Below are 22,945 nucleotides of genomic sequence, written 5' to 3'. Positions count from 1 at the left end.
AGAATATGAACCTATTGTTCTGCAATATTTGCCTGCCATTTTACAGTGAGAAGAGATTTCTAGCTTGTATGATATTTGACTGTGCTAGAAGTACTGTTGAAGGTAGGGTGTCTTAAATTTAAGTAAATGCTCTAAAAGGGTCTTCATTTTTAGACAGATCAGTGTCCAGAACTTTAGGAAAATCTGTATACAAATGAGTTAAGGGACAGTAATTGGAGTGTTTTGTAATCCTTTATTTTCAATGGGTCTGTGTTAAAAGAAGTAGTCTTAAAAACATGGTTTTTTTGACAGCTTCTGTGGCCATAATATGTTGAAGTATTGAGGGGGAAAAAAATAAAGCCTCTATTTATTACATTTGAGAAGAGTTGGTAGTTGTTTCAAGTGCACAGCACACTTTGAATTAAAATTTATAGGATCAGTACTAATATAATTTTGGTTACTATATCTTCTCTGTAGGTAGGATTTGTGTATTGTTTCAACAGTTACATTTGAATACCAACTGCATGTTTTAAACAAAAAAAGTTGTGGAGATGAGTGTTGGCCAACAGTTTTCTTTGGACAAGCTCTCTACTTTCAGGCATGCCTGACTGTTGGTAAAGGATGAGAGGCTTTGTTTTTTCCGCATATTTCGGAAATGTTTATGTGTGCACTTACTGTAAAGCTGGTTTGACTTAGTTTATTGTTTTGCCCTTTTGATGGGATTTCAGCTAGTGCACAGAAGGAGTCCAAGATGAGGATATCCTCAGTTTTGCAGGCAAAGATGCCACTAATCTTTTAACTTGCAATAGTTTAAAGTGTGATGGGGTGATTTTGTAAAGCAGGGCTTGTTTCAAAGTCTTGGATTAGGAATTTTTATTAAAAACATATGGCTGTAGTTTTTTGGGTCAAACAAGGGATATTTTTTTTTTTTTTGCTAGTGCGTGTTTGTAGGAAGAGTGAGATTGTTTGTAAGAACAAGTACATGGACTTGCAAAATGAGAAACTCCCACTAACACTGGCCAGAGATTGAAAATAATGCTGGTTTTGTTTTGCAAGTGCAATGCCTTTTTTTTTTACTTATTCTTTGGAACAAATGGGAATACATAAAAACTGTTTAAATATGTGGTAGGAGGTGATACTGGAGAAGATACTACACAACTTGGCAGTGTTAGGATAATGGTTGGACTCTATGATCTTAAGGGTCATTTCCAGCCTAAATGAATCTGATCCTGAGAAGTGTAGTGGCTGGTTTTAAGTCTAAGTTCCAAACTCAGCAACCTCAAAGTTGATTGAGTCAGAATTATATGTAAGACTTGAAAGAAAAAAAAAGCTACCAAGTAATTGTGGGGTATTAAAATTGAACTTCTCTTCCATGGCTTGCTTATTACCTTGAGTTAATTTTTTGTGAGTGAGCATAATTCCTTGGGTAGGTGGGCAGAAAGACTATGAAGTGTAATCTTACTCTTCTAGAGCAGCAAGTGAGGATGGGAAGAACTGAGAAGTTTAGAATGCACAGCTGATTCTTCATAGTTATTAAATGAAGAGGGTTAAAGTGATCCTCTCTCCGTGTGATGGCTTTCTTCAGTCTTGTCTGTACTGAGAGGAACTGTGGTAGTGTTTGGGTACAATGAGTGTATTTAATGTATATTTGTATATATCTGGTATTGAGTGTGCATCATACTGTTGTTACTCTTTGGTGCTTATCCTTCTGGGTAGCTGCCTGCAAGGCTTTTTAAAGGATCTGGTTTGTATCCACTTTATACTGGATACCTTTAGAGTTATGTTGTATTTAAATCCCTCCTCTGCATTTAAATATTCAAGTGCCTCATTTTCTGCTGTGTCTCTGAACTCATTTCAGGAAAGATCGGGACCGGGACAGGGACCGCGATGACCGTTCCAAAGATCGCGACAGGGATCGTGACAGAGATAGAGATCGTGACAGAGAAAGGGACAAGGAGAAGGATCTGCGACCTACATCCAACTCTACATATTATGGGGCTGCTGGTTTGCCAGCTATAAAACAAGCAATGATTCCACACAGTATTAACCCTTTCACAAATCTACCACATACACCACGATATTATGACATCCTGAAAAAAAGGCTACAACTTCCTGTCTGGGAATATAAAGAAAGATTTACGGATATTTTGATTAGGCATCAGTCATTTGTGCTTGTCGGAGAGACTGGGTCTGGTAAAACAACACAGGTGAGTTCTTATCTATGTGATACTGCATTTTTTTTGAAGACTTGGGCTGTTGCCAGGCATGTGTGTGCGTGAAATTTGATTTCTTGAAATTCAGTATATAAGAATAGAGGTATTCTATACTTATATAGAAGCTGTAAGCAAAACTAATTTGATGAATGTTTTATTTGCTTTAATGAATGCAAAAGTGAGAAGAATCTTATAGCATCTTCCCCTTTTGAAATGTAGTACAGTTCCCTGCCCATATTTCTGTTTGGTAGAGGGACATAAGAGAATTAATGGTGTGGCAAAAGTGTACTAATCCACAGAAATGAAGTGGTGGCTCCAAATAGTTTATTTAGCTGTTTGTGCAGATAGCAGCTGTAAAGTATGAACTTGTTACTGTTTTAGGAAGTACACTGCTACAGATATAAACTTTAAAGGAATTGAAATGTCAGATACAGTTCTGACATCTGATTGCGTCATATGTTTTGATGATATTCAAACTTGAGAGGTAAAGACTTGTGTTTCCTTGGTACTGAAATTTCTTAAAAGTCATAGAGTTTTTCAGTGCTATAGTTAAAAATCCCTTTTTGTGTGGATTAATGGCTTTTAAAGTCTTTCTCAGTACCAAAAATAGTGATAACAGATCTGCAGAGCCTCTTCAATCCTTAAGAAGAATTTTGGGTCTGTAAACAGAGAAGATCTAAGATAACGAGGAATACCTGTGTATTTATAGCAGGATAGACTTGTTCAAAACTTTATCCTCTGATTTGCTGTTTGAAGTCAGTGTGGAAAAGTGATGTAAAAAAGTTCTTTGTTCTATAATCTGATAAATACCCTTTATCTAGGCAGAAAATAAAAACTGAAGGATATTTTAGTCTTTATAAAATGGATTATAGCTAACTTAGAGTAAGTGTTAAAGACTAAGAAAATTTTTAGTCATAAAAGTTTTGAATGCCAAGAAAATGTGAAGGACAAATCAGTACACTGGATACCTTTCACACGTGTGCCTGAAAATACCTGACGTTACATGCCCTTCTCGCTGCACATTTTAGGAACTGGTGTCTTGTTTAGAAGGTAGTATGACATTATCTGTATTGGTTTTTAAAGTGTTTAAGCTGAGACTGGGGTTTTGCAGAATTCTTCAGAAAGGTTTGATTGTGTAGTTATTTGGAAGATACAGTATTATGAATATTTATGTTAAAAGGTGCTTATCTGTATGAAAACAAGGTTACTTGTTGCATGATCTGAAAATTTGAAGATCTAAGGGTTATATGTTCTTAATATTATGACTTATACTTCAGATACATCTTACTGTCATGTCATTCCAAAGGCATAAAACTTTTCCTGAATTATCCTACTACTTTAACCCTTGCTTTCTGAAAGGATTTAAAAAATCTAAGACATCTTTCCTAAAAATGGAATTTAAGCTACCAAAAGCACATAAGCTGTCTTGGAAGCTTCCCTGCTTCATCTGAATTCTCTCTGTGAGCTGGCAGATACATTTTGAAACAGTTGAGAGTGTCTCTATAGGAACATATTACTGCCACTTAATGAAAAACTCATTTTGCATGTGAGTGTCACATCCTTTTTGTTATTGAGTGTTGTCTCAAAACTTGTTGGGATGTGGGTTTCTTCTCCTTAGATTCATTGATCAGAGCAAAATAAATAATGTTCTGTGGTTAAGAAACACTCTAATGCTCCAGCTGCAGGTGTACATGAGTTATTAATGCCAATTTCATAACTATAAAAACAAGCATAATTTGAAAAATAATTATTTCCAAAATTACTATCTTTCCTTCCACGATGATAGTAAAAGGCTATATAGTAGTAGATAATCTTCTTGATAGTGATCTGCTGCCTGTCGAGTCCCTTCCCTGATTATTATTGGCACCACTGCTATGAAAATAAGCTGAAAAAGTTGGGCTAGTTAAGCCTGGCAGAGAGAAGGCTCTGGGGAGGCCTCATGGTGTTTCAATACCTGGAGGGAGTTTAAAGAAAACACAGAGTAATTTTTTACGTGGGGAGATGTACATAACACATGGCGAAACTTTAAACTGAAAGAGGGGAGATTTAGATTTGATGTTAGGAAGGAATTTTTCATTGTGAGGGTGGTGAGATGTTGGAACAGGTTGCCTGGAAAAGTTGTGAGAGCCTCACCCCATCAGGTTGGATGGTGCTTTGAGCAGTCTGGTCTGGTGGATGGCATCCCTGCCCATGACAGAAGGGTTGGAACCAGATCATGTTTAAGGTCCCTTCCAACCCAAAGCGTTCTGTGATTATATGCACATTTTCCTTTAGTCTTACATGGCACCCAGGTTTGGAAGTGCTTGGCTTAGACAATGGAAACAACAGAAGGTGACACTTTTCTCACTTGTTCCGTATAGACCTAAACCCCAAAGTACTGGAGAAGTGTCTTGGAAGCTAAGACATTAAATTCTTCAGTATTTGCAATGGCTTATTTCGTAATTTAAACTTAAACTAAGTTAACTGTTTTTACTAAATGCGCTGTGAACATGCTCAGTGGTGGAATGGATATGCGGAATTTCTTTTAGAAAGAGGTTGACTACTTGATGTAATTGCAACATGCACTCCCTTTTAAATGTTGTGCTGCTTTAATAAAAACTGCACTGTCTTTTGTAGGAAGAATGGTAGAGTAGCATCTCCTTTTACTTGAGAGTCTTTAATATAAAGGCCTAGGGGCTTTTCTTGGTAGGTGGAGTTCAGAAGCAAGGTGGTCTTGAGTATAGCTTAGTCCTAGTCCTTTGCAGTCCACAGGAGATCTGATGCAGTTTTCAACTCATGAAAATTCCAAGAATTTTACCGTAAAACTTTTAACTGAGAAAGTTTTCATTAAGTTGGAGAGGCTCAAAAAGCCAGAAGGGCTGTGCTATTAAAACATGAATTTCCTTTGACTTGACTTGAAATAGCCTTTAACAGCCCTCAGTGCGTTTAGCCTTGATCTTAGAGGCCAGTGTATGTGTTTATGGAAGTTACATTTTAAAATATCTCTTAATTGAGAAAGTCCTTGAGATTAAACGATGCTAGCTAAAACTGGTCATCATGCTTTTGTAAAAACTACTTTTTTCTTTTTTTTTTTAGGGAAAGTCAAGGGTTTTGGTGATTGGATAGGTTTTTTGTATCAGTGGCGTTGAGTCAACTGTAGATTAGGTTTCATAAGAACTGGATGATAAGAAGTGCTCGGTATATTTGCAGACATGACTGAAGTACAAAATGCAGTATGGCACAGTCCTTTTTTCCCAGTATTTGTATGTCTTTGAAAACTGGACAGGAAAAGTATTTGGGTGGTTGTCTAAATCAGCTTAGCACAGTGAAGTCTGTGTAGCCCTTTTCTTTCATTTGACACCAGTGCTGAAGGTTTTGCTGTTTACCGGAAAACCACTTTTAAATTGCTTTTATTTCGTTCTGCAGTGACCTGACAGACCTGTTGGTTTAAATTTTTTTTTCTAGTCTTGCTCTGTTTAAGGTTAAGAAGCTTCATCTAATATGCTTAAAGTTGAGCTGTTACTAGTGACTTGGGAAGCAAATTGCTTTCTCTACACTGCGTATTAGGGGAGCCATGTATATGTTACATGGGTATTATGTTGCTGCTGTTCAAGAACTGCTGTTATTTTTAGTTCTGAATAGGGTTTTCAGAACTTTGAGTTGTTCACAGCAGTCTAATAGTCTCCTGTCACATTTTGTTTCACTTTGCTTTATTCTATAGTGGAAGTATATTCATTAAAAAAAAATCATTAGAACACACTTGTCTGCTTTTGGGTATGTTTTAGTGTTCACTTATGTCCATTTTGCTGTGAAAATACAATATTTGAGAGAAAATTTTCCTCATTTAATTTATACTACTTTCCCTGTTACTCCTCACTGGTATATATGCTATATATATATATATATATACTATACACTGGTATAAATGCTATGTTTTCTTTTCCTCTCTGAGATTTTAAGAAAACTTGAGAAGTAATTGCTAAGAAGGAGTGGGTTCTTCTGGCGTGTAGGTTTGGAACTAGTAGTGTCTGGAGATGTCTTCTCATAAAATGTCACACTAAGAACATGTTGACAATATTCTATCTTCATCAAACTGTTACTGACCTTAGGAGTTCTTCTGAATAAAACTTCTTACTTTGGATGATTCTTACAGAAAACTGCTGATTGACAAATAAAGAGTGCTAATATAGGAAGGACAGCATAGAAGTTTCATATCTGGTTGATGACATTTCAAAAGAACAATGAATAACGTAATGAACGTAATTATTTGTTCATTTTATTTGTCATGCCTCCTAGCTTAGACAATTTTTATATATCACTAAAACCGTTATTTTTGTTTAAATATATTAGTAAGCATTACTTTTTAAAGACACAAACCACAGTTTGCTTACTGTAAAACTTTAAACAAACTGGGCTATGGATCTCACTCAGTTTTCGAGTGTGTTAGCTTTAATTTTAGTTGCTTTGGAGCATGTTGGCTGCTGCTAAGTATCTGTATAAGGTACCCATCTATCAGTGCTTAAATGTACTGTGAACCTGTGTATTTCCTTGGCGACTTCAAAGATAGTTATGTACATGTTTAGTGTGAGTGGGCTTTTGTTAATGGCATTAGGTCAAACTAACTAGTCTGTCTGATCTCCTGCTTTGGTTATTTTTGTGCAGGCAGTTGGCATCTCCATGGAATTCTAACTAACTTTTGATCCTGTGCAAAGGTTACTGGCCATCTGAAGTACGTTTGTAACTGAATGTTATTCGTGACAGATCCCCCAGTGGTGTGTTGACTACATGCGCTCCTTGCCTGGCCCGAAGAGGGGTGTGGCGTGTACCCAGCCCAGGCGAGTGGCGGCGATGAGCGTGGCACAGCGGGTTGCTGATGAGATGGATGTCATGCTGGGGCAGGAGGTCGGCTACTCCATTCGATTTGAAGATTGCAGTAGTGCAAAAACCATCTTGAAGTAAGTGTGGCAACTCTCAGGTAAAGGTATAACATTATACTCCAGGGTGGGGGAATTGCAGGGTGGTGAACAGTGTGAGCAAAGGTATGAAAGGAGTAATAAGCAAATGAGTCTATGGATAGGTACCTTCTGTGTCTGAGTGGGGAGCCATAGTGTGAGCTGAGAGAAAACTGAGGTGTGAGGCTTGAGTAGAGTTGGAAATTATTAATTCCTTCTAAAGAAATCACTGTACTCTATGGAAATTAATTTTGAATGATCCATTAGGAAGAAGGTGATCTGAAGGAGTGTTTTATAATTAGGTGCTGTTCAGAATAAAGCCCTTCAGCATGCAGTTTCTCTTTGTAATACATTCAGATATTTGTCTGTGGTATCTTCTACTCGGTGCTTCTGGTGAAGTTCAGTAGCTTATTTCAGTAAGGAGAGCTATCCAGAGTTTCAAAACTGGCCTATACCTGGCTGTGGGACACATAATCCATAGTGTTTTAGTTATCAGCTGCTCTGCATTCCTGTGCTGTGTTGGTGGAACCAGGTGCACTTAATATGTCATTTGCAGATCACATTTAAAATGCTCACTTAAAAGCACCACATAGTGTGGTTCAAGGATTAATGCTTTTTCTATGAAAGATGTATTCGCTTTTGTTACACAGGTAATTGAAGGGTAGAGAATAAAGTTAATATGTACGAGGAAATTACACCGAGACACAAAAGCAAAAAGTGAATGGATGATCTGCAAACAGAAAAGAGTAGCAACTCTTACAGAAACAGTATTTCTAGGATTTCAGAGGATGTTTTCCTCCTTTTCCTGTCTCTGGTTGTAGGTGTAGAAGTCTGCCAGCAATAGTCTACAAATGGTTTATAAATGCTGCTGAACTTGGTTTCCCCTTCTTTTTTTTAAGTTTTCCCCCCATAATCCCAGATTTCACTTATACTCTAAAGTAATTTCTGTTTGAAATCTTGAAAGGGCTTGTTACCTTGTTGGAAATAGTTTACTGATATTTTAACTTTTAATTTAAACGTTAATTAAAAGCTTACCTCAAGCAATCTAATAAATGATATGGAAGAGGATTCTGTATCAGACTTACTAAACCAAATGTATGTTGAAATTGTTTCTCTTTGTGTTCAGGTATATGACTGATGGTATGTTACTTCGTGAAGCGATGAATGATCCTTTGCTGGAGCGCTATGGTGTTATAATTCTTGATGAGGCCCATGAGAGAACACTGGCTACGGATATCTTGATGGGAGTTCTGAAGGAAGTTGTAAGACAGAGATCTGATTTGAAGGTCAGTAATGATGAAGTCCAAAAGCATCTCCTTTCTAGTTGCAGGCATATTAAATAAAGTGTCTGTGTGCTTACCATTAGCTGATTTTTATAATTGTTTTTTGATGTATGATAATCTCCAGGATAACCCTAGGAAATTCATAATGTGGTTTATATTGAAGTTACTGCAAACAGTGTAATTGTAGCTTAACCTTATGTATTGGACTGGGAATTTTTTTGGACCTTTGTAACAAGAGTGCTGTATTCAGGTGATAAAAACATGTTTAATAGTTGTTTACTTTCTTACAGTTACATATTGCACACATAACATTTTTGTTAACCTCTTGAGTAACTTTTTTTTTTTTTAATCCTCCAAACCTACAGGTTATAGTTATGAGTGCTACTTTAGATGCTGGCAAGTTTCAGATCTATTTTGATAATTGTCCTCTTCTAACTATCCCGGGTCGCACCCATCCTGTGGAGATATTCTATACTCCAGAACCAGAAAGGGATTACCTTGAGGCTGCCATTCGAACAGTGATCCAAATTCACATGTGTGAAGAAGAAGAGGGAGATCTGTTACTCTTTCTTACTGGACAAGAGGTACTTTCTTCCCTTTTTTTATCCATTGTTCTATACAGTAACTATTTTGTACTATTTGGACTTTATGTACCACAAATTCAGGGAGTTATGTGTCAGAAATGGACTTGATGCCTTCCAAATGAGGATTGTGAAAAAGCATTTAAGCTAAACTACGTTAGGAAATGAGGATTTTCTAGACATCCTAAATACTTTAGTTGAAATAAACTAGAGTATTTTTTTAGTCCTCATCTGTTGCTTTCAAGCTCTTTTGAGTATTGTTATTAGTAGCCTGAGATGGAGAAGAGATAAAAAACCCATACAAAAAGTTTGCATTATGAAAGTTTGCTGGACTTTGTCAACCTAAAGTCTGTTTTAAGTAGGGGGAGAAAGGCAGCTAGCAAAAATGTTTTTCATTCTTCTTTCAAAGGATGTGGTGCAATTCATTGTCCTTCGTCTAAGCATACGCAGTCTTAACTATGCTGAGGGAGGAAAGTGATACAAATAACTTGTGATGCTAAAGGTATCCAGGCTTCTTGAGTAGATTTGTCAGTCATCAAGATATGTAGCCTTTTAGGTGAGTTTTAAGACATTTGAATAAAGTGTCTTCTGGCAGGTCATCTCCTCTCTTGAAAAACCAAGGCAATTGCAGTCACTGTAAAAGCAAATACTCTGGCCTTTAAATTTGTCCTCCTTTAGATTATTGCTGTGAGTTAAAGTACAGGTAGGGAAACTGTTCAGCAGTTGTGATTTTGAAGTCTACCTGCTTGGTTTTAGCTTGAGTTTGTAGATCAGTCTAGTCGGGCAGGTAAATGTGTGAATTAATGAAACAGCTGTTGCAAATGGGTGACTGAATCAGTGGCAACAGAAAGGAACGCTACTGGCCAGCTGTTCAAGCAGATTCTGTTTTCTTACCAAGATGCTAACTCAGGCTGGTCTTTAACCTTTCATGAGGCACAAATACTTGTCCTTCTGATTTATAAATGATGTCCTTGCTACATCAGTTGCTGTATATTACTCTAAATAACCTGTTGCAACAATTGCAGTAGGGCATGGGATGACTAAGTCTTGCTTTGACAAATGGCTCCACACTGAACTGGGCTGGTTCTTGCCTGTGCTACAGACCTACTCTGTTCTTTTGTATGAACAGGTTCTTTGATTTCCACTGAGGTAATTTGGAGGACATAATGTATTATAATCAAATGTTGAAAAAAATCCTGCACATAGTACAGGCACATATATATATTAAAAATTTTATATAGTTATGCATAAATGTATTGAACATGTTATATTACTGAATCACCTTAAACTTTCATTGATAATCTAAAATCCTCTGCTCTGCAGTCTACAGTTCTCCTGTCCACATGTCAGTCAGTGCTACTGTCCAGGGGCACTGGAGTTGGCTCTGCCTCAGGCTAGTCTGAATTTAGTTGGTTAGCATGAAATTGAAGTCTGATTTTAGCTTCTGTAGAGAAGCTTTGAAGTGTTTTAACCATTTTGATTAATGACATTTTGGGACCTCTGCTGAGCCTCACAAAAGTCTTCAGATGTATCGTCAAATCTGGAGTGATGGGACCTACTGTACTCTCAAGAACTGGAAAGTGTGCTCTAGGTACCATGACGACCACTATGTGCTTTGGATTCAGGAGGCTTAGTAGCTGGAAATTGGTATATGATAGGCAGAAATGCTTCAAGGATTCTTGAAAACAACAAGATCTGTGTTGTCAGGCCCAAAAAATTAAAAGAAGCCTAAATACATTTGGAAACTAAAGGAATCTTATTTGTATAGGCCTGTTACAGGATGAAGATAAAACTGTTGTTAATGATGCAGAAATAAGTATTCAGTAAAAACTTCCTGAATTCTGAAAGGGGAAAAGTCTGTGATTATGTTGCATGAATTGCTTTTCAGTCCATTAATAACAAAAGAGGATGTTTAAACCCCAAAATTTATTAGGAATAAACATTTTGAAACAACACTTGTCCTACAGTCCCTGTAAGGAGAAAAGCTCATCTGTTCATCTTAGTAAATCCAAACAAAAAAACACCCTGGTCTATCAGGAAGATTCCAGAATATGGAAATAATATTCTTGTTTCTTGCCAATATTCAAAAAAGGTATAACCTGGGTAGCTGTAAGCTAGGTTGTCTGACATCAGCCACAGGCAAAATTGGAAACTCTGACACGGATTTTTGTTCACAAGGGAAAAGCATAATTACATTTCAGTCAACATGTCTTTCTTAGACAATAGGTGTTGTCAAACTTGTTCTCAGTCATTGAGATTACAAATTTGGTAGTCTAGTTGTGTAGATACACATTTGTTAAGCTTGACTTTAGGTGTCTCAAGACTGGCTCACCTGCAGATCTGAGAGGCAGCTGGTTATTTTTCTACTGGAGTTGTGCTAAAACACTTATATTTTATACTCCATCAAGATCAGTAATCTGAGTAGCTGTAACATCCTTACAGACAAAACTTGTGGAATGGGGGTGGCAGAAATAATGACACAGAAACTGTGTAGATCTGTCTTACATGTTTTGGTAACATAGCCGCTTACAAATGCCAGTTGTGTTCTCTGCCACTCTGGTGTCCTTTTCTTCATAAAACCAAATGCATCATTACACGCTTAGGAGGGAGAATCCAGGCTGCATCTGGAGACTTGAAATACAGATAAGAAGTGTTGTTCTTGATTTTGGATAAATATAGTGAACAATGTTTCTGCAAAGTTCAGTGTTCTACAAAGGCTTAAAGTGATATGGGTAAAATTGATGTTGGCATAGGGGAGAGCTGCAAAACATTTTTGGTGTTTTGATAAAAAGTTTTGTAATCAAAGGGGATTATTTTATAGCCACAATTTTTTAATCACAGTACGACTGGTTAAATTGTGGAACTGAAAGAAAATGGAGATTTTCTTATGAGGAAATTGAAGTAAAAATTGACAACTCTTTTAAAGTCTCAGTAGTAGTGACTGGATCAAGTTAAGCCAGTCTGTGTACTAGGCTTAACGAGTAGTCTTGTTTAGCCACATTTAGAAAGTATTGAATTGGGTGGCATAAACTTAAAGAAGAGTAATAATACCCATTTTGTTCAAGTGCTAAAGGGAGGAAGGTTTTTTTGCTCTTCATTCATTTGAGATGATGTCAAGTATTTAAAAAAATCCTGAATTATAAGCATTATGCTGAGGCAAGTTCAGTCTTGACTTGACAGAGCAGTTGTAGTTACAGTCAAGTGTTGGCTTTTTCCATGTGTTACTTTTTTGTCTGAGTGCATAATTTTACAAAGTTTTGTTTCTCTAAATTTGTGTTTGGTGATCACCTGAGGTGATGCAGCTCTTGGTGCCAGTTCTTTTTATTGCTGTTTCCTCATTTTAGCTTGTAGCAGTCTGCTTTCATTCCAAGAGGAAGAAAGGAAAATAAGGGAAGTTCCGTGCAGGTTTAAGGACACGGTCAGCATTTTTAGAAGGTTCATGTCATCCAAGCCAGCTGTGTCTAGCTGTGCCCTGCCTGGGCAGGTTAAGGTGTCTGCCAGATATTTCTAGTTTGTGAAAGAATTTTTATCTGTGCATTTGTTTCCCTCCCTGCATACTCATTTTACACAACGTAAAATTGCCTTACCCTTTCTAGGTATTAGTTTCCTTCAGGGTTTTACTGTTATGTTTACTTGACTCATTTATCCAAGGTGAAGCTAAATGTAACTCTGTGTAGTGTAGTAGCTCATGTGCTGCAGATAAGTCACATCTCCTACTTTAAAGCGCTTTAAGTATGTTTTAATTGGAGCAGTCTTGACGTTTTGCTTATCTCATGAGATTCTTTAAGTGTACCAAAGAGAGGGTCAACTGAAAAAAGGTTTCTGAAATAATGTTACCAGGGACCATGTTTACAAAATCACTGAATTCTGTTTTGCGTGCCAAGTACGTGAATTGTTGCATTAAATGTACTTAAAATGACATCACTAGTCACCATCTCTTTGTAGAGACTGATTTTGTGAAGATGAGAAGTTCAGATCTAAAGATGGAGTGGAGCCTGACCAGCAAGTTAACTGGCTGTTTGTATGTACTGCTTTGGCCTGTGAGCCAGAATGAATGCCAGCACTCGAAGAACTTTGGCTCGGGGTGACTCACAGTCTATCAGTCGCTAACTGCTGTTTATTATCAGTGTGATTTGAAGCCTCCTCCGTGGCACTGTGGTTGAGTCCTGCACACAAACAAAATGGAAGGAAATGGAAGGAAATTCAGGTTACCTTTGCAAGAGCAATGTAACTCAGTAACTTAAGGCCGCAGGGATGTTCAAAAGACTGTGAAATCCTGAGAGAATTGGGCTTTTTTGGCCTTGAGAAAAGAAGGCTTGGGGGAGACTTACCAGTATTTAAAGGGTGGCTGCAATGTAGGTGAAGACTCCCTTTTTACAAGGAGTCTCATGGATAGTTGAGGGGTAATGGATAAAAGTTATTCCTGAGGAGCTTGTGATTAGACATAAGAGGAGAATTTTTCACGATGAGAATAATCAGGCATTGGAATAATCTCAGAGGGAAAGCAGTGGATTCCACAACATTGGTCACGTGGGATTTGGCTGCATAGGATTCTGGGCCATCTTGTCTAGACTGTGCTTTTGCCAAGTGTGATGGTTTAACATCAGCTGGGAATTAACCTCCAATAAGCCACACCCCTTCCCTCCTGCCCCCCCTTTGGTGCAAGAGGGACAAAGGCGGAGACTATGGATTGAGATATACTGAAAGCAAACAGCAATGAAATCAGACACACAGTAACAGCAACAGTATTAATAACTAGAGCATGCCAAAGAGAAGGTTCTGTACACACAAAAGGTGTTCCCCACCTCAACTCAGTAACACATGGCTATTCCTGTCGTGGCTATTCCTGAGACAAAGACAACCTGATGGACACTCTGCGACTGGTGCTGTCTGAGCCTGAGAGAACATAACAGTGACAGACAAATCCCCGAAAAGCTGCATTGTCCGTGTTGAGCCACCTGCTTTTCCAGACCACCGGGCTTGGGCTCACCACCCCTCTGTTCCTGAAAGGCTCTGCTGAGCTTGGCTCAGGCTCGCTGCTGCTCCGTTCCCAGACTGCACCACTCGCCTCTCTGCTGCTTTTTGGAGCCACGTCCTTCCTGTGTTTGCCACTTTTCTTGGAGCTGTGTCCCAGCTGCATTCACTTCCTGGAGTTGCGTTCTCCAAGGAAGAGGAAGGAATGGGCAATGGATGGACAAAGTCCGAAGCGCTGGTTGATGAGAGCTGGCAGTGCTGCCACAACTGGCAACTTCCCCAAGGAAGAGAGGGAATAAAATGGTGTGCTTTGGGGTGTACTGGCCATTTTCTTCCCCCTGAAACCATGCCTTCCCCAACCCCCACTAAGACACTGGTTGTGTGGAATAACAACCCATTTGGCTCTAAGCTCCATCCCCCGTGGGCAAACCTAGGACACCCAGGAGAGGTTGGATCAGATGATCCTTGAGGTCCCTTCCAACCTCATGTTCAGTGATTCTGTGAACTATATTGCTGCTGGTCTTTCTGGGTTTCTTTTTATGTTTTGTGTTTAGGGTTTTTTTACTCCTATTTAATAGAACTTGTAATGGAACTAATAAAAATCATGTATTTTTTTTTTTTAGTGCAAGCTTGTCTCTTATAGATGTGGTAAATTAATAATATATGCAACTGCTCCTGTAATTTTTCCTGTTTTTATTCTTGCTAATGGTCAAGTATATTGCTGTCCCTATCCAGAGGATGTTGAAATGGAATATAAGCAGCAATCCTGGCATTCTAAGAGTTCAGGACTCCTTTTGTCTACAGGTTTCAAACTCAGGAATTTCCTTCTGGTCTGGTGGACCTTCCTTTGCATTTTTAGCTGCACAGAAGCTTTAGTGAGAGGAATAAAAATTAGTGTATCCAAGGGTTGAGTCTGTTGGGTGGTGTTGTTACGGTGGAGTAAAATTCCTGTCAGATTCAGGAGACATAAGTAACCTATTTCTTGTTCCATGAAAGTAGAGATGGCTGCAGTTCTGTTTGTAATAAAGTAGAAGGAAACTCTGCACCCTGTTCTTTGTTTTCCAGACAAGACACTGCTGAGCACTGATTCACATCCAGACTTCAGCCTTGCTGAGATCAGGAAAGTTCCATGCACAAATTAAAGTTCACGTTACAATCCTGAAGCTTTTCAGGTCTTGGAATCACTTTCTGATACTTGAGCTCTGGAATGGAATCAGCCTAATTTGACGAGTATTCTAAATATTACCTGTTGTCCACCACTTGTTTGGAAACAAAGTAGCCTGCGCAGGATTTTTTCTAGAACCAGTTGTCTTAGTCAGTTTTTTTTGGAAGGAACACCATGTGAATTAGCTTAAAATTGATAATAGTAGTCACCTTGATAAAATTATCTTCCTGGTTGCAGCTTTTTTCCCTTTGTAAGCTGTCTCAGTTTAGCTGTAGGCACAAAATACAAATTGTTGACTCTCATTTGGATGTTGAGATCATTGTTTTTCCTGGTTGAAAAATATTCACCACCCCATTACCTTCTTGATCACTAGTATATCTACAAAAAGAAATATTTTCTCTTTGCTGATTATTTTCTGTCTTTGGAGCTTTTCCAAGGAAAATCACTGAGGCTGTTGATGGTGTGGAAGAATGTTGAGAATTCCATGTTAATATTCAGAATGTGCTGTTGTGGAGTTCTTAACTGCTGCTTAATTCTAGTTTCCATAGCAGTTCAGCTAAATTGTAGTTATTGTCTGTATATTGTACGTTTATTTTGATTGGATCAACAAGAAGTTTTTGGAAGTTTTAAAGTACTTAAGACTACCAGGACAATTCTGATGACTAGGTGTGGTGAAGTATAGATGTGTGTGTTGTGGCACTTGCAGCTTGAGATAAATGAGCATTTTAGCTAGCAGTGTAACCTTTCCCATTTTTGTGGTCTGTTTGCTGTTTACCTTTGGGTAGTCAGGTCTTTTTAGAATGAGTGCATCAATGGACATTTTCATTGACTAAATTTCACTGAGAATTATTTCTTGAACATTAGTCCTAGGAAATCTTGTTTGTGAGCAACTAGGATCAAGTTCAGTCTAGTAACTTGAGTATTAACTAAGCCACATACTTTGTGCATTTTAGGCCTGTTTTCTTCTTGGATTAACTCTGAAGAAGGTCTTTGTGCTGATGCACTGGGCAGACATGGGTCTAAGTGTGGATTCTTTGATCCTATATCTGTTCCTGCTTCCTATACCCTTGTTCCCATTATGTCAGGTAGTCAGTGGGATAGTCAGGGCTTTGAGGAACTTTTCAGGCATCATCTAAATGCAAGGCATGTTCACTCTACTTTCCTGTTCTTCCACCTGAGAAGAAAAATTTCCTCTTCTGTGCATGTTGATGGAATAATCCCTCTTCAAGGAAGGGGTTTTGTAGTGGATTTGTTCGGAGTAGATAGTGTGCAAATATTTAAAGGTATGTGGTGGGGTTTTGAGGGTTTCTTTGTTTGATTTTGTTGTTGTTGTTATTCTGTTTTACCTTCTTTTTTTTTTAAAAAAACCCCTTTTCATACTTTAGTTAATTGGGACCATTGAATTAGACTTGCTGAATCTTCAGAGGATTTAAGTTCGGATTGTGCCTTCAGCTGTATGTCTCATATCTCTGGATTTAAATGTCTTCATGTGATCCTAACAAATCTTTAACACTTTCAGACTACTCTTACTACACATTCCTTCTAGTTTGTGTACTCCAGGATACGAGTTTTGGTCATCATCTGGATGGTTACTGTCTTTAGATGAGTGGCAGTGGCTCTTGGTGGCTTGCATCCTTCTTGAAAATCTGTAGAGAGTAATGGCTATATTTGCACTTGTCATCTCTGTTTTGAAGTATTTTAGTGAATCCTGGTTTAGGGATACTTTGAAACTACATTGGGAAAGTCTAGGGAGAAACTACTTTCATCTCTTCTGAAAGATAATCAGTGGCTGTGAACACCTGTCCCGGAGAGTGTAGTGCTTTCATTTATCACTGCTTGCATGTATTTTACTATCTCTTTAGAATAAACCTATCCTAAAGTCTTTAGTCATTACTGTTGAAGATTAAGCATCCTGTCCAGCATCACATCACAACTTTCACAATTACACAGTATAATCTGCTCAAATTCCCTGAGTAGTGTATTGAGTAGTGTACTGACCTTCAGACCAGGAACTAAAGTTTGTGCTCTGTTTTTGTTTATATTAAATATTTAAGTCCCTTTTCACTAGGAGGCTGTTACTGAACTTAAAAAGGGAGTTTATCAGGAGAACACCAGGTACTGACACCTGTATAAAGAAATTAATTCTCTGTTAGTAAACCAGCAATGGGCATTGCAACTCAGTTTCTGGTATACCCCTTTTATGAAGATGTGTTGGATTTGTTGGCAAAGTGCACCTTTTAAACAAAGGGGGTTTGGGTAAATATCTGCAGTTCATTCAGATTGGCAAGGCAGTGCCAGAAAGCATTAGGGTTACTCTTCAAAGGGCTCTTGGACATCAGAGAGGAAGAGCCTGCATTTTGCTGCGGTTACATTAGTTGTATACACTGATCAATACAGAACAAGTATTGTCTGTGCTTTAAAAGTTACTCAGTGCAGTTGTGCTGGAAACTTAAATGTCTCTTTAAGAATAAGCAAATCTGTCTGAATTTATGGTTTTTAAAAAAGGAGACTGCTTCTGATTTCCAATTTACAGTTTAAAGCAGTAACTTTACAGAGCCTTTAGATTGCCGTTTCTGTGTATTTGCTTTAGGGTCTTAAACATCACCTTCAGGCTAGTGACTTAGTTGTGATAAGGGAGGTCTCCTCTCTTTTCTCAGAGTATGTTGTAGCCATTGCTTTGCCTGCTGTTGCTTCTTGTCATGATGATTTTATTCTCCCATCAGTGATTCAGCTGGAAGATCAGTAGTTGGTCAGTGTTGCTTAGTTATACTAGTGGGGGTTCTGTTGTGATTTTAAGTTGAAGCTAATGAATGGTGTTACTCATTAACCTACATTTCTGTGCACTTCAATTTTCATTAAATCTTGCCATAACTATAGGTCACCTACCTGGCTTAAATGTAGTTGTTTTAAAACTAAATTGAGTTATAAATGACTGGGCTGTGGTGAACTGTTTTGGATGGTAAGCAAAAAATAGACTAGAAAATACTAAGGTAAAAAAAAGGTATGAAAAATCTGTTATCTGGGGAGTATTTCACTGTCTCTTCTTAAGCTTAGGTGGGATTTCAGTTAATTTTTAAAGTGAAATCTGAAGTGCAAAATTAAGAGATTTGGTTTTGAGCATCCATGTTTATACTGTAAAGGTGTTTGTTCTCATTAGGTACAATGAAGCAAATCTTCCACATAATTGCATTAGTGATACGTGACATTAAAGTTTAATTGGCTTATTTTAAGTATCTTGCATATCAGTTTTTTTCAGATTGTGAAAATTGAAAAGGTCATGAGTGCAGTTTAATATTCCAGGGTGAGAGATTTCAATTTTAGTACAATTTGTAGAAATTTAATTAGGAAACATGACTGGAAAAAAAAAGGATGTTGAATGCAAATTAGGCTGTTCATTAGAGTATAGAAGCTGAAACATCTTGAAGTATTGTGGAAATTTGATTGCACATTCAGTAAGCACCTTGATTGATTTTTTTTTTTAAAGTTATTTTTATTTTTTTAAGTAGGAGTTATTGTAATTGTTCTTCAGGGTATAGACTTAATCTGATTGTCATAGGCACTCTAAAATAAAATGCACTTCCTTTTCCATGGACTTCTCTTTTAAACAACATTTTTGTTTTGTAGGAGATTGATGAAGCCTGCAAGAGGATAAAACGTGAAATTGATGATTTGGGTCCTGAAGTTGGTGACATCAAAATCATTCCATTGTATTCCACCCTTCCTCCACAGCAACAGCAAAGGATATTTGAACCTCCACCACCAAAAAAACAAAATGGAGCAATAGGAAGAAAGGTAAATACTATGCTGTTTCAGTATTCTGATCTGTAAGTATCTACTCACAGTTGTGTGGGCAACGAAGTAAGAGTTACAGCTGCTTTAATTATATTTGGTCAGCAACAAGTAGAAATTTTTATCACATTAGAATTTTTAGATAACTTGGAATTTGTTTCTCAGTGCAAATCAAAGTTCTGTCTTCCATCTGTGTAAGGCCAGGATGTTGTAGTAACAGTTTGATTTGACTGAATGGAAGTAGCGTTCATATAATTCTCTTAGGAGAAGTATGATATATGTCGAGGCATGGGATTTTTTCCATAAGTAATTATTTTGACACATCTCTTTTTTTTTTTAAAAACAAAAGGGAACTTCTCTTCAGGGGAGGTAGTCAGGCAGGTTTTCTCTGTTTCTTAAGGTTTTTGGGAAAGGTCCAAGTAGAGGTTTGTGTTTTCTGTAGTAGTAAATGAGGAACTGAGGATCTTTCATTGGGCAAAATGGATTGAGAAACTGAAAAACTTGAAATGGCACAGTGAATGTTCTTCATAAAATTAATATGTCAGTGCTCACATAATCCACATTAGAAGCTATGTGGTTATTTCGCTAAAACTGAACAGTGGCAAGGAGTTGTGCTAGAACTTCCTGAAATTAAAGTAATGCTCTATGAAACCAGCAATCACAAAGCTAAGATTTTGAAGGTCTAAGCTGAATCATAGCAGGTGCTCTAGGCAGGGTTTCTTCCTTAATTGTTTGCTTTTTCTTGCGGTACAACACATGTAGAATACTAGTGACAACTTCCTAATGTTCTGGAAGAGTAAATCACTTAATAAATGTAGTGGAATTATCTTTGTTTTCCTGTTGAAGTTGACTGCAGAAAGTATTCAGTCAGAAATCATGAAACTAATGCTGCAACAAGATTGTATTAGTAAATGACTTAAATGAATGAAATTGCTCTTAAGTAATGAACAAGTGATGGCTGTGTACTTCATTAAATTTTCATTCATGCTTAAAACTGTGCCCTTCAAGATCGGCAGTTTTTGGTACTCTGCATAAAAGGGTAATAAGTGCAGAGTGTAGCTTTTGTTATGTTGAACTGACAGAGCCGGTACCAGTCTCTGAGAAGACACTCTTGGTGTAGCAGCTATTTTACTACAAGAAAAATTGTTATGCCCAAAAGGTACCAAGTGTAGGCACAACAGGTAGGCAGCAGACTCAAACCTATGAAACTACTTTTCTTCTTCTCCTGCTTTGGCTGAAATGTTCTGACTTCTATGTTTTAGTTTTTATCTTCATAACAAATCTAGCTATCAGTGAAAGTGTGTCTGTGTTGTAAATTTGTTTAAGTGTTGGTTTAGTTTCACTTGGTCTTGTTGATCAAGATCTGTAAAGAAAAGCCATGTGTTGCTGTGCCTCTGTGTCTTAAAAGCAATCTCCTGTGGGAGTCAAACCTAGGTTCTAGAATGGCTGAAGAGAGAGCTAGCAGGTGGAGTGAATGGTTTCAAAGGCTCTAATGGCCATAAAAATGAAAGTTAAATGCTTGCAGTGTCTCCTGAGCTTTAACTTTGTGAAAGGAAAGACACTGGAGTTGTGTGGCGTCTTGCAGTAGCCATGATGGTAAGGTAGTAGTGACACAGCTTGATAACTTAGCACTATTTTTTTGTTGCTCTTTGAGCTAGGAAAAATCAGCTCTTATTGGAGAAAGCTTAAGATTAGAGATTAAAACCCCACAGTTAATCGGAGTATTTAATTGATACTGTGGAGGAATATGAAGATGACTTAACAAAGAATGTTTCTATTCTTGTCCCATGTTAAAGGGTCCTTGTCTTATCCCTTCTTTTTTAACTGTTCTAGTTTGTTTCAGCAGTCTTAACCACTGCTGGTTAATACATATGCAGTTTATACGTATTTTTAGATGTAGATGCTATGTCTATTTTAATATTGAAGATAAGGTGTTTAAATTCATCTCAGTAACTGCAAAACTGCAGCTAAAGCTAATTAGGTATAATTTATGATTTTATGTAGTTCAGCGCTAATTTCAGTTGTTTGATTTCCAAGTAACTTTGTACTTTGATTTAGGCTTGAAAGTTGTGGTGTAATTTCATCACCTTTTTTTTTCTTGTTTTGAATTCCTTGTGTTTTTAAATTAATGAATTTTAGTTTTTTTAAGGAATGTGACATTAACAAATGATATCTGTACATAAAACTGTACATACATACAGCTGTACATACAACTTCTGCCTTTAGAAAGTTCTGTATGATTCAAGTATAAATGAAGTATTCAATTCAAGTAAAAGTTAAATTGCTGTACTTTTGTGGACTAAGCATATCAACACTATTGAGTTCTTGGTATTGAAGTATCCTAATAGAAGTCAGTGATTAAAAGCAGGACCAAAACCTTTTGTCGCTTCTGTGTAATTGGTATTGGAAGATTTCTGGTAAGGATGGTTCTGTACATGAACAGATACAGAAAAACCTAGAACCTTTGAAATAAGGTATGCTCTGTAACAGCAGACTGAATGGGAAGTGACTGGCCTTCTAATGTAGAAATGTGGGTTTACTTTGCATATTTATGTTTTGCAAATTTTTTAATGAAAATGTGTTGCAATCTCTATATCTATCTCTAGAATATATGCAGGTTACATGAGAATGAAATGTGTACATGACTTTTGTTTGTTTGTTTGAGGAATTCAAAGTAGCACATTGTTTCAGGGTGAAATGCCATAATTCTAAATTGACAGTGTTTTTTCCACCAAAATATTGCTTTCAGTATATCATAGTATTTGGGCAAGCTTAGACCTGAAGTCTACTTAAGAAGAGACAAACTGAGTGTATTAAGTAGCTGACTGGCAAAATGATCAGCCAGCAGGAAGGAAAATCAGCGGGATTATCAGTCTAGTCCAGCCACTGGCTTCATTGTCATACTGAACAAAGTGTTAGGGGCCTCTCCAATTCTAATTGCTCAACTGAAATCAGTGATGACAAAACGCTCTGAAATTAAGACTTGAAAGGTAAGTAGTTCTGATGAAGTGCCAAACAAGTTTTGGGTCTTTCTTGAGACAGCTGATGAAACCTGTTAATAACTAGATTCAGTGTGGTGACTGTTGGGTTGAGAGCGAATGGTGTCTATGAACTGCATCTCTGGACACAACATCCAAATGGTGGCGAATTAAGCCTCAGAACTCTGGTATTGCCTTTAATTTTTGCATGAGACGTGGCCTTCAGAAAGTTCATAGAAATTGAAGAATGTAACATTAAAGATCTGTAAAGGTGTTAGGTCTGGAGATAGACAAAGTTAAAATTAAGTACACGTTGTTCAGGATTTTAGCTGGAATGTATTGATAACTGCTTTATTGCAAACCAAATGAAAGAAAATACTGTGCTGGTACTGTATGTAATCTTGGATTTAATATTATTTAACCAGTTTGTCCTATTCGGGCTTTCAAAAAAGGTAAAAAGCCAGAATTAACAGATGATGTTGAAGGGATCCAGTGTAATTTGTCGTTTTGTACCAGACAAGTGAGAAAAATTTTGAATAGTGGTTTCATTAGTAAAATTTTTGCTCTTCTGCTTCTTTTTCTTAAAATTACCATTTGTTATGTTGTTAATAGACTCACATGGGAGCAAAAACAGTGGACAAAAATTACTCTTTTCACTAGAAGTAAACTTGATTGATTTCAGATCGTCCTGTGAAAGTGTTGGAGTGCAGCTCTGGTCATTACTGATGTAGTGAAGGAAAGTTTGCTGCAAATTCTTTGTGCAGAAACAAAATCAGAGCTCTTCATGATCACAGTGAAGCAGTTTCATTTAATTATTTGGTTTTTTGGGTTTTCTTGACAGGTTGTTGTATCCACTAACATCGCTGAGACATCATTAACAATAGATGGTGTTGTGTTTGTGATTGATCCTGGCTTTGCAAAACAGAAGGTAAATACTATTCTGATTTCTATTTCTTTATAGTAGGAAAGATGCTGAAATCTGGTTTGCTCAGGTAACTGTTCCCTTTGTAGACACCAGCTCCTTTTTCCACTTGAAATCTTAAACTTGGTTG

The 22,945-nt window shown here is 37.4% G+C and overlaps 1 protein-coding gene across 1 annotated transcript in view; it reads left to right on the top strand.

The window, feature by feature from the left end:
- The window catches only part of DHX15 (DEAH-box helicase 15), a 44,338-nt gene that overhangs the window by 4,162 nt on the left and 17,231 nt on the right, over positions 1-22,945 (top strand). The window contains exons 2-7 of the mRNA XM_027883352.1: positions 1,838-2,186; positions 6,933-7,126; positions 8,250-8,409; positions 8,772-8,990; positions 18,751-18,918; positions 22,735-22,821. Of these exons, the coding sequence (XP_027739153.1) occupies positions 1,838-2,186; positions 6,933-7,126; positions 8,250-8,409; positions 8,772-8,990; positions 18,751-18,918; positions 22,735-22,821 (1,177 nt within the window). The remainder of the gene's footprint in view (positions 1-1,837; positions 2,187-6,932; positions 7,127-8,249; positions 8,410-8,771; positions 8,991-18,750; positions 18,919-22,734; positions 22,822-22,945) is intronic.

Source organism: Empidonax traillii, unplaced genomic scaffold (genome assembly GCF_003031625.1).
Source record: "Empidonax traillii isolate 1590-97213 ecotype Southwest subspecies unplaced genomic scaffold, ASM303162v1 scaffold125:size1524877, whole genome shotgun sequence".
In the NCBI taxonomy this organism is placed as follows: domain Eukaryota; kingdom Metazoa; phylum Chordata; class Aves; order Passeriformes; family Tyrannidae; genus Empidonax; species Empidonax traillii.
This window is presented reverse-complemented; position numbering and strand designations above follow the sequence as displayed.